Below are 11717 nucleotides of genomic sequence, written 5' to 3' on the forward strand. Positions count from 1 at the left end.
TAATTTCTAAAAATCTGCAATTATGTAAACATAATAAATTTGTCAATATATATTTTTTTTTTCATAAAAAATTTGAAAATGGCATGTAAAAAACATTCTTATGCCTTCATGAAATAGCCAATTAGAATGTTTCACTCGGATTGATGTCGTGGCGAAATCTCAGCCTTTCCTCATGCCATCTTAAATAAATGTCCAAGCTTGCCAAAACGATCCAATCACCATATATCACTCGGATACATGACGTGGCGAGATATTGGCCTTTGATTTGTCTGTTTCGTCTCCTTTTCGATAATTTATTCACTTCTTTCGATCCAAAAAATTAGAACATCTCAGAAGAAGCCTCCTTTCGATCTGTCAGCCATTGAAGAAACCTCCTTTCGATCTGTCAGCCATTGAAGATCAGAAGAAACAAGACTCACACGGTCAGCCATTGAAGAAGCCTCCTCTCATTACCTCTCATCAAACATCTAGATCTGTACCCAAACCTTATCCCTTTTTCCTTATTTCTCGCTTTGTCTATTCTTAATCTGATTAATACTTGTTGTTGTTCCAGGTTATAGAAGATCTGGGTTGTGTTATATGCTTCATTTTCTCCACAGGTAATATTCTTTTCATCCTTTCAAAAATAATTTCCGATTCGTCAGAGTGATATTGATAAGATGCGAGTACCATTGATTTTCTTTTGTGTATATTGAATGATTCTTATATTTCAGCGACCAGTTGGTGTTTGGTTCTTAGATTCATGAAGACCAATAGAGAGGTAAACGATTAGCCATTAGTAACTTATTTGTAATTCAAACGACTAACTTTCTTTAGTTTACTGAGATTAAATCTTTCGTTTTGTAGCAGGAAATTTACGTTGAAAGAAGCTTCAAACCAAACAATTCAACAATTCAGAATTTGATGGACATTGAAAGGTTCATTTTGCCTCACACTTCTACATCAGGTGTCGCAAGGCTCAAAATGAGGGTCATATCATGGGTCGGGCTTCAGTTCTACAACTACTGATATTGGGCCTTATCACAAATTAGTTATAGGGCCATTGTATCCAATATTTAATATCTCTGTAAACTTGTTTAATGGTTATTTTGTTCTAATGCCCATTACAACTAGACTTAATATCAATATAAATACTTTGTAAAATACTTTTTTTTTGTTAAAGAGTCACCAAATAGTATAAAATAAGGCATAAAATACAGTAATTATATGGATACTCTAAATACAGTATCCAACGACTAAATACAGTAATTATACGGTATAAATTACAATATAAAATATGGTATAAAAAACAGTATAAATTACAGTATTAAAATACAATATCCAGCGCTTAAATACAGTAATTATACGGATACTCTAAGAAAGCTATTGTTCAGCAACCCTTAAACTATCAATTATTACATAATTTAAATGCTATTATAAATTTAAAGTACTGCTATAGTTACGCAATTTAATAGCAAATAGTAATTGCTATTGTAAAATTAACAATAACACACAACAAAACGCTATATTAGTTGAAATTTTTATAGCAGAACCCAAACCGCTATATAAAGTGTTCGACCTACTATAACAAGCGCATACATAGTGTTTACTACAACGCTATAATATCTTATAATATTGTTTTTCCTGTGCTATTGATACTCACAATTCCTGTAGTGAATTCTTTGTCGCATAGTCTCATTCCGAATCTAGAACTTGACTGTCGTTTCATTGACTGCAAAAACATCGATCAGACTTGTTTTGTCTCCCAATCTCCATATTTTATTCACAATCATGTGAATGTTACCCACATGTGGAGCCTTTGTATTGAGAAATTTGCCAATCACAAAATCTTTCCATAACGGTTTAGCTCCTACAAAAACCTCTTTTGGGACAACAACTCTCCCTTGACCATCTACTTCATCAACCACAAACTTTTGTTTAGTAAAAACATGTTTTTGAGCTGCTTGAACGTATGACTTTTTGACTGTTGGACCCACCACCCTTTGAGTCTACGGAGATTCTCGTTGGCTAGATGCATGCCTCCATTGTGAAGTTTGATCATTGAGATCGATGGCCATGTTCTTTGAGATCCTCCTTCTGACTTACCTGAATCCATGTAGTTTGTATGCCTTTAACCTCTGTCGCCGGAGCTTCCTCCAGCTGCTCTGGAGAAGCCGACAGCTGCAGCATACATGCTGAAACTACAAAAACCCTAATCGAGTTAAGCTTTGTTCATCTTTCCACGTCTACAAAGCTTTTCAGTCTTACTAATCGAGTTAACAATATCATATTTGGGTTCAGACTTTCGGGTGACAAGTAATAGTATAACAAACAAAACCAAACCAAACCGTTTGGTTTGAGACAAAGGTTAACAAAACGATTGAACATATATTTTTTGGTTGGTTCATTTCCCTACTTTTAATAAAAATTAAATGACAGTCCCATTCACGACTTCCCTTTTGTGGACAAAAGCAAATATGAAATTTACTCGATGCTTCTATGTCCCGCTTAAAAAATGAACATAACTAAATGAAATCAAAGTCCCTAAATCCCAAAAGTTATAAAGACGACATTGCATGTTTTCTGTTTTTACTCAAACTACCAAACATAATGTCGTTTGGTTCCGTTGAATCATATGAATTAACGGTTGACTAACATCTGTTATATAAACTTATTTTTACACATAATTTAAAAAGTTAAGAAATCTATTTTTTAAAATTAGTCGTTAAGATAAAAAAGACATCAAATATTTTAGGGGAATTGACAAAAATAGCAATGAACAAGTTTTTCTTTCAGAAATAGAATATCTTTTGAAAACTTCCACAAAGAGCACTATTAACTTTAATTAAATATTAAATATAAAATAACTAATTTAATTAAAATAAATAAATAAAAGAAAATATTTCCCCCGCAAAAAAAAAATTGTCAAATTTTCTCACCAAAAAATTTAGGAAGGTAACTACGAAATTCGGGAAGGATTTCACAAAATTTAGGAAAGATTCTACAAAATTCAGGAAAGATTTTAGAAAATTCAGAAAAGGCTACACAAAAATAAAAATTATGAATATTGTGAAAACCTTCCTTAATTGCTTAGAATCTTTCCTAATTTTGTAAATCATGAATTTTTTTTTTTTGGTGGAAAAAGTTTGACAAAAAAAATTTCCCCGAAAACATTTTGGCGGGAAAGTTTTTTTGGAAATTCTTTTTTGATAAAGATACTTTATTATCTAATTTTATTTTTTGGCACTACAACTAAATAGTGTAGAAGTAATAATGTTTTTTTCGCTAAATACCTTTAACATTTACAAGTTTTTTTTATATATTTAGAACTAATGCTAAGCTTTACTTTAAGATATTGGAAATAATTATTTTTCATAATGTTTTAAACTCAAAACATTCATATATACCTAAATGAACTTTCACATATTTATGTTAATTTATAATAACGAAAAAATAACATTTGCATGCATGTATACCGTTTTTATATCTTGGTTCATGCACACCATTGTTTCCATTTCCAAGTGTCGGAAAAAATAAGTAAGAAGAACTAATGTAATGTCGTCATGACATGACACATGAACAATAAACAACAACAGATATAGTTAATAAAAGAAAAGAATATCTGAACGCACAAGGAATCTTCCTACTTCACTTTAAACTAAAATACGCCTACACTTCTTAGTGATCAATTAATTTAAAAATTATATATCAATTTTGTACAAACCTTCTACTATAAATTCCTTAATGCCCATAACTAAAATTCCATAGCTGCACTTACAACACAAGAAAAAAGAGACTACTAAAAATCATAATGAGGCCGACACCAAAAGTAGAAATCTGGAAGTCACCAGTACCATATCTCTTTGGTGGTCTCTTTTTGCTTGTTTTGCTTATAGCTTTGGCATTACTCTCATTGGTCTGCACACACCAAAAACCTTCTTCCTCTAGCAATAACAATCATATGGATGAAGAAGACGATGTCGGTGACAAGGACGCTAAGCCTATTACAAGAGAGTACTTACCTAAGATCGTGGTGATTTTGGCCGGAGACAATAAACCTACTTGCTTGGCTGTTCCGGTCGTGGTTCCTCCACCCACTTCCATTTTTCGTTGTAACTGTGACAATGTTACTGTCATCTCAACCTAACCATTAACATCTTTTTCTTCTTTTGCCGACAGAAAGATTAAGAGATTTCGACTTTTGTAATAATCAGCGGCAATTTTGTAACAGTCGATAATTTTTGTGGCAATGTTAGTATAGATTAAGTTTTGTGTTATTGCTTTTGTTTGTTGAGTTTGTTTTTGGAACAGCTTATGAATTATTGTTCTCTTTTTTTAGTACAATGTTTAAATTTAAAGATATATTAATTTGTCATACGAATTTTATTTTTCAAACATCATTTTTAGATCTTTACTTACAAAGTAGATGAGCATACTTTTTTTTTTTTTTGTCAACCGATATAAATTAGAACTCAAAAGAGTCAATCTCGAGGGATATTGTTTACATACGTGACATGATGCGGTACGGTACGAATCTTTCGTGCCAACTTATCCGCTTTTACATTTGCACTACGAGAAATTAAAGATAAAGAGAAATTTGTGAATTCTTCCCTATCACTTTGCAACTCCTCCAAATACACTGAAAACGCCGGCCATTCGGTTGGAGAAGACACCATCTTCACCAAGTCTGAACAGTTTGTAAAGAAAGCTAAGTAGATGAGCATACTTTGGGTTCGGAAATTGCAAATCTTTGATAAAAATTTTTAACTCATCGTAGAATGATTATATTGAAACGTCATCAATATCACTATGGAATTAATGTACCGATTGAAAAAATTATTATTAACAATATTTAGGGTTTGAACATGATAAATAATTCACAACAACAATACTAGTATACTCTAATTAATAGTAGAAGTAATGTGCATTAATAATGATAAAAGTATGTAAAATTTTAATGTGGGCTTTTCTAATTTCATTCACATAATGATAACTTTCACATTGATTGGCAGCTATTGGTGGACGCCGCGGCTTGAAAACGCAAAGAATTGGACGGTCCAAAGTGTGATCTTTTACTTTTGGACTATGTGGCTCTCAAGTGGTCGCCATCTTTTCTCGTGTGATCACTTTATTTGTGCGCTTATGCATATATACTAGATTTTAAAATAAAATATTTAATTTGTTTAATAAATTAAAAATAAATATAATTTATGTTTTATATTATCTAAATATACAATTTTTATATTTATATATATTTTTACTATAAAATTGCTATGTTTGATTTTTACTGTTTAAAAATATTAGAATAATAACATACTGTTTATTAAGTTAAAATCTAAATTATAAAAATAATTTAAATTTAAATTATTTTATTTTTTGATATTCTTTATTTTGTTTAGGGTTTAAGATAATATAATTTTATTTTGATTGTTATATCTAAAATTTTACCTGTGATATACCGTCTCGTATTACTATTCACTCAAACCCGTCCTACCATCTAATCTCGTTCAGTGAAATTAAACAATCTAATTAATTTCACCTGTAGTATATTCTCTCGTATTACTATCGACCCAAACCTGTCATACCATTTAACCCCCGTTCAATGAAATTAAACATTATTTTGTTATTTTTCTTTTAATAATATTTTAATTTAAAAGATATATAATTCAAATCAATCTAAAAATATATAATTCAAAATTCTCATATTATAGACATGTGAATGAAACCGTGCAAATTTTTGAAGAGATTTTTAGAAACGTTTGTTGAGCGCAATATAAAATATTTAAATTTTCAAATATGAATAATTAATACCAACTGATATATTGAGAGATTTTTGGCAACTATTGTTGAACGTAATATCTTGTATATAATTATCAACATTTGAAATTTAATGTCAATGACATTGTCTTGTAAATAAGTCTCTACTTCAGGATTTATTTTACTAAATGGCTGCAAAAATGTATATGTAGATATATATAGGTTTTTTGTTTTGAAACATTAAATATATTTATTTATTTACTATTATTATGATTCAAAGATATTTGTATTTTATGTTTCACTTTGGGTTTGATGTTATAAAAACATAAAAAATGTTTTGTTATTTTGAAAAGATAATAAATACAAATTTATTTTTTTAACTTCCGACTTTCTTATATTGTAAACGGATAATACAAATAGTTTAAAAGCAATTCCGGTGGTACAGTAAAAGTTTGATAAAAATTAGATATTGAAGCTTCAAATCATGAAAGTTTGTCTATAGTTGTGTTCTACTTGTAATTACACATGTAGAAATCTCATAGGTTCTACTTTGGACAAAGCTATTGTCAAAATTACATTTAAAATATCCCTCTGGGGTGGACTCCATTTTTTATTACTCTATATATCGCATCGGTCTAGCTTGTGACTGACTAATACTCTGTATGAACTCTGTAGTATCTTGTGTAGATTCAATCCACTCAGAAGCTTCTTGTACACCTTTCTGAGCCACCTTCCATGGAAAACAAATTATCTTTTGAAAGAGAAACTCGACTTTCATATACGCCACATTATCCAAAAACGCAGAAGACCATTAGAAAGGGGAAGATATTGTTGTTTTTGGAGCTGCAGAGAAACTGAATATTATCCTCACGGTTGTCAGAGAAAGTTGCTTGGCTGCTTCCAAGTATATTTGCACTTCTCCACACAACCTACAAATGACAAGTGGAAAGTAAATGATTAATCGTCTCTTCCTCATAACAGCATCTTAGACTGATCGGATCCGCCATAATATTTCTTGTTCTTAGCTAAGTTGTTGTGGATAAAGCCCCCTAATAAACATCGCCATAAGAAATGTTGGATCTTTGGAGATATTTTAAGTCACCATATATCTTTTTTAAGTTCTAGGTCTCCCGCAGGTGGTTGAATAACTTCGTCCTCTAGAAGGTCTACATTAGTGGCGACCCAATATCCCAATCTTACTGTGTGTTGAATTTTGCAAGTATAGGCCCACTCATAAGAGTCCCTTTCCTTTTGGAGAGCTACAACTCCTTAGCCAATGGTTGATCCTCCAGATTAAGCACGCCTTCGAAAACAATAAGATCTCGTTTTCACTTACCATCTTTCCAAAGATCTGCGACTTTCATATTATTATCCAAAACTGGTCCACTGGCAGGCCTTAGAGGTAATGTAGGAAGCCAATGATCTTCCCAAATTTTGGTATTTTGCCCATTACCTAATCGGACCCGTAAGCCTTGTTGTAGTAAAAGTTTGCCTTCTTGTATTGACTTCCAACCATATGATGCTTGTCCACCATTCTACGCTTTTAAAAATGTATAATTAGAGTAAGACAAACCTTTTTAAAGTCGAGCCATAAGGCATCGTGGGTTAGTAAGAATGCGTCAAGCTTATTTCGCAAGAAGTGCCTTATTAAATTGATGTAAATCTTTATAAAACCGAGAGTGCCTTCTTTTTTAGGAAGAGTCATTTTTTTCCATGCAACCCAAGGGATCTTCGTTCTGCCATTGTATTGTCCCCACCAGAATGTAAAATTGTAGCTCTACAAAAGCACATGGAATCATTTGCGAATAGAAGATGAGATATTGAAGGGCAATCTGTTGTTAACTTCATCCCATGTATCCGCTTATCATTCTCTGCTTTCCGAAGCATATTATTCAAAACTTACGCACAAAAGAGGAATAGATAAAGGCATAGTGAATCACCTTGCCGGAAACCTCTAGATGGAATAATATTGCCATAAGGTGATCCATTGATAAGCACTTCATACGAAACTGATGTTACACATGTCATGATCCATTTGACCCACTAAGAAGCAAATCCCATCTAAAGCATAACCTTTTCCAAAAAATTACACTCAACTCAGTTTTATGCTTTACTTATATCCCTCTTTACTGCTAAGTAATCGCTTTGACAGCCTCTTCGTGGTTTTAAGAAATGGCGGAGTTCATGAGACAACAATACATTATCTGATATATTGCGTCCTGGAACAAAGGCTAAGTCTGATATCACAAATCCAAGGCACTATTTTAATCTCATAATCATTACCTTTGAGATAATCTTATAGCTAACTATGCAGGGACTTATAGGTCGATAGTCCGACATATGTTTGGTGTCATGGATCTTAGGAATGAGACAGATCTTAGTTTTGTTGATACTAGGGGATAATCCGGGCTACGCCCGGTGTATTTGGAAATTTATTTTATTTTTTATTTAATTTAATTTTCTAATTTCCTAATTACTCTGCATATTTCAATTAATTATCAACTTTATCGAGAAGTTTGCTCCGCCGCGCAAGATCCTCGATGTGACGCTTTGGTTAGGCCGACTTATAAAGCAAGTTCTAGCTTCTATAGCTAACTAAATACCTTATCTTTCCCCGCAAGAAAGCACATCAAAATTATTTTGTTTATGGGAGGGTTTTGTTTTTATTTGAAATATTTTCTAGGAAAGTTGAGAAGACATTTGAATTTCTCATATTGTTGATTTGATTATTTTTTTGTTTTAAAATTAATAGTTACTCTTGAAAGTAGTTTGTATCTGCTGTATATTAAAAAAAAAAAAAAATTATTTTGCCAAAAGTCGATTAATTGTAACTTATTTTGTGTAAGCCACATAGCCTCACAAGCATACAAATAACGACAAATCAATATAGATACTCTAGTCTTGAATTTCATTCCTTTCCTTTACAACCCTTGTTGTATCTTCAATCTTCACTATTGGAGGTGGTGTTTGTGCCTTTCTCGATGAATATTGCAGATTTGTTCACTCCTTTTGTAACATATTTGAAGAGATATTTGATAGCATTTGAAGAGTTACACCATTCCACTTTATTGAGCTTGTAAATGGAGTTGTACTTTAGATCCTCTTGGTATGGGAATATCCGATTTGCAGAAATGAATCCTTCCATTGGGTTTGACTGTTGGATGAATGATTAATTTAGATTCATGTTGGGTTTGTATATTAAGCATATAATAGACATACCTGGGAGTAGATGAACAGTAATTCAAAACCCATCAATATGTTGCCTTTTTTGATATTCCGGGCTTCCCAGATATAAATTAGTCGGAGTAAGACTTCTTTTTGACAGAAATCTCCATCAATATCATCAAAATTCTGAAAGGTGTATGGCTGGAGAGACTGTTGAGCTTTATGTGGTGCCATGTTTGGATTGTAATGAGAAGTCTGTTTTTTTTTATCCTCTGGAAGATTTGGTTTTATAGTGAAACCTAAATAGATGGGAATGGTAGTGGCCATTATTTTTTTTTAATGTGAATTGAACGTGAATATGGGGGAGTGAAGATGAGGTAGTGGAGTAGTTTCGGTAACAGTGGCGTTTTGGTTTTTATTTATTGGAGTAATCTGAAGCGATACAACTAAAAAAGATAGAGATGATGGTAAGGGATGGGACGACTTAGGGTTCAGGTTTTAGTATAGTAGGCCCGTCTTATCTAATTTTATGTAGATTTGGGCTTACAGTTTTTGTTATAGATGTGGGTTTGTTTTTTATTTGTACCAGTGTTTTTAATTAGTAATTGGGCCATTGTAGCTGCTGAAGTTTATGATAATTTAATAATAATTTAATTTTTCGTTTTGGCATTTGTCTATGCAGAATATTAATTGAATATAATAATTTTGACCTTCAATTAATGTTTTTTTTTTGTCAGTTTTTGTTAATTATTAAAGAATTGTATAGGAATGTATTATATTTTGTTTTAGTTAGATTTTAAAATATTTGGAACTTCGTACACTCTATATATTAGCATTTGAGGTTTATTTTTTTCTAAAGATTGATAAGTCTGGTTTATTATATGGGATAATGGGTGGTAAATTTTTTTAACTGAATTGGTGGGGGGTTTTATATATATTTTTAGCATTTTTGTTTTTGTTTAGATGGTAAATATTCTGTAATTATTTTGGTTTTTTTATTTAAGAAATTTAAAGTTAGTATGAAAAGTATATTATATCTGCGGTTATAATTATTTTCTGTAATTATGAAAATGATTGTGGTATTTTAAATATTTTAGTTTGTACTAGATGAGTACCCGCACTACGTGCGGATTTATGTATTACTATTTACAAATTATTTTATATAATGTTTGTTCATATAAAATAAAGTTGAATGCATCGGTTTTGAAACATAAATATAATTTGTAATTGTTTTTGAAAAGTCCAACTATATTAGTTCATCTGAAAAACGAATGTGTTTGAGTTGTTTTTATTGTTGTTTTAGATTCTCAATTTGTTTTTTAATTTATATATCCTTGTTTTTTTGGTTATATGTTTAGATTGTGAGACGGTAAAATTTTTAAAAAATTATTTTGTACACGAAAAATATAACATGTCTTTATTAACCATGTCTCTGCATATTCAATATATCTAAACATATTCAACTTGATGGTCTTGAAAAGTTTAGTTAAGTTCTTGTCATAATCTTATATCTTACGTATTAGTTATAAGGATAACTCCTTAAACATCTTTCAAAATTACTTGTTTTCTTAACATAAATCTCGAAAAGCTTAGATATATTTAATCTGCATATTCATTTAGTTTCTTTCATAATAATGTGTAATTTTTAGACAAGGAATATGTGTTGGATTTTATGATCACTTTAGCCACTTAAGTAGATCTCAAAATTAAAGAGAATATATTGAATTAAAAAATGTAGAAAGAGTGATAGTTCAAGTTCTGATTAATTATATCCTCCTATTTTAGTTGTTATGTTGAATTAATTACTAATTATGTGTTACTTATTTTATGAAGTTTAGGTGGCAAGCTCTCATGTGCTGATGTGTCAAGTTGTGGAAGAGACTTAGCCTCCTTTCGTATATATGATTATTATTTGATGTTTTTTTTTTGTTGGTTGTAGTAGTTACATGTATTTGCTGACTATTGTTTGGCCCACTTTTTTTTCGAAATACGGTAGTTTGTTTTATGATTTTTGATTGGTTGGGTCTTCAGTATGAATTTTGTTTATAGCGGTTTACGATTACATTGTTGGGCCTTTATTATTATTATTTTTTTCTTTCTAATTTGGTTAATACTGAAGGTTGTGGATGCATGTCTTGAAGAAAATGTAGACGTTGAATTTTTTTTTTATATTGATTTTGGATTTATTGTTGTGAAGCTAAACCTCGGTTGTCCTACATATTGGACAATTTTTCTTTGCATATAACCAAGTGACTATACAGTCATGGTGGTAGATGTGGTTACATGCTAGATTGTTGATATCATCTCGTCCTTTGAATGTTTGTAGACAAATGGCGCAATCTTCATTTTCCTCCGATGTAGTTGGTACTCTTTTGGCAGTTTCGAGATGGGCAATGAGTACGTCGGTGTCAATCCTAGAATCAGCTTGAAAGTTGTAATCTGTAACCTTGAAGTATATAAGAATCGCCTTATCTCTTTTACTTTGTGTTGATATGTGCACGGCCTTGAGAAAGTGCAGGAACATTGACGTCATTCTTGTTGCATCACTCTCTTGTATTTGATGATATGTTAGAAGGTAGTGGAGGTTGCTTCTCAGTGTTGGCCATGTTGGTACTTCGCCGTTTGGAGTGTAGGGGATTTGAACGACGATGTCACTTTAATCTGTGCGTGGCCTTCTGATAATAAAGACGATTTGACTGGAGGTGTGAAAGTTAGAGGTAATTTGATAAGAGAAAGATAAATCTAGATTTTGGGTATCTCCCATGTTTTCTTGTATTTTGGTTTATTTTTTTGTTGATTGGGTAAGGAATAAATAG

General features: G+C 31.4%; 3 protein-coding genes and 3 pseudogenes across 9 annotated transcripts; 2 read left to right on the forward strand and 4 right to left on the reverse strand.

The window, feature by feature from the left end:
* The first annotated feature begins 328 nt into the window (after positions 1 to 328).
* On the forward strand, positions 329 to 1215 carry QQS (qua-quine starch). 3 transcript variants are annotated; one of them, NM_001339055.1, is made up of 4 exons: positions 329 to 475; positions 554 to 599; positions 714 to 760; positions 850 to 1143. In NM_001339055.1, exons 3-4 carry the CDS (start codon positions 743 to 745, stop codon positions 1006 to 1008), a joined length of 177 nt encoding a protein of 58 aa, NP_001326492.1. In that variant the 5' UTR covers positions 329 to 475; positions 554 to 599; positions 714 to 742; the 3' UTR covers positions 1009 to 1143. The 3 variants fall into 3 exon arrangements, with proteins under 3 accessions (NP_001326492.1, NP_001326493.1, NP_189695.1); NM_001339054.1 differs by having other exon boundaries at positions 329 to 599; positions 850 to 1215; NM_113975.5 differs by having other exon boundaries at positions 329 to 599; positions 847 to 1182.
* A 445-nt stretch (positions 1216 to 1660) lies between these two features.
* AT3G30724 lies at positions 1661 to 2169 on the reverse strand (annotated as a pseudogene; the record flags this gene model as incomplete). Its single annotated transcript has 1 exon — positions 1661 to 2169.
* A 1584-nt stretch (positions 2170 to 3753) lies between these two features.
* On the forward strand, positions 3754 to 4315 carry GDU6 (glutamine dumper 6). Its single transcript, NM_180319.2, has one exon. It carries the CDS (start codon positions 3791 to 3793, stop codon positions 4124 to 4126), a length of 336 nt encoding a protein of 111 aa, NP_850650.1. The 5' UTR covers positions 3754 to 3790; the 3' UTR covers positions 4127 to 4315.
* Positions 4316 to 6292: 1977 nt separating this feature from the next.
* On the reverse strand, positions 6293 to 8133 carry AT3G30727 (annotated as a pseudogene; the record flags this gene model as incomplete). The annotated part of the gene is made up of 1 exon: positions 6293 to 8133.
* A 428-nt stretch (positions 8134 to 8561) lies between these two features.
* AT3G30730 (uncharacterized protein) lies at positions 8562 to 9410 on the reverse strand. 2 transcript variants are annotated; one of them, NM_001339056.1, is made up of 2 exons: positions 8956 to 9147; positions 8562 to 8890 (listed from the first exon to the last, which is right to left on the reverse strand). In NM_001339056.1, the coding sequence occupies exons 1-2, from the start codon at positions 9133 to 9135 to the stop codon at positions 8678 to 8680; spliced, it is 393 nt and encodes a 130-aa protein (NP_001319671.1). In that variant the 5' UTR covers positions 9136 to 9147; the 3' UTR covers positions 8562 to 8677. The 2 variants fall into 2 exon arrangements, with proteins under 2 accessions (NP_001319671.1, NP_001327684.1); NM_001339057.1 differs by having other exon boundaries at positions 8604 to 8890; positions 8956 to 9410.
* Positions 9411 to 11019: 1609 nt separating this feature from the next.
* Positions 11020 to 11315, reverse strand: AT3G30733 (annotated as a pseudogene). The gene has a single exon.
* Positions 11316 to 11717: the final 402 nt, after the last annotated feature.

The sequence above is a fragment of the Arabidopsis thaliana genome, chromosome 3 (genome assembly GCF_000001735.4).
Source record: "Arabidopsis thaliana chromosome 3, partial sequence".
Lineage (NCBI taxonomy): Eukaryota > Viridiplantae > Streptophyta > Magnoliopsida > Brassicales > Brassicaceae > Arabidopsis > Arabidopsis thaliana.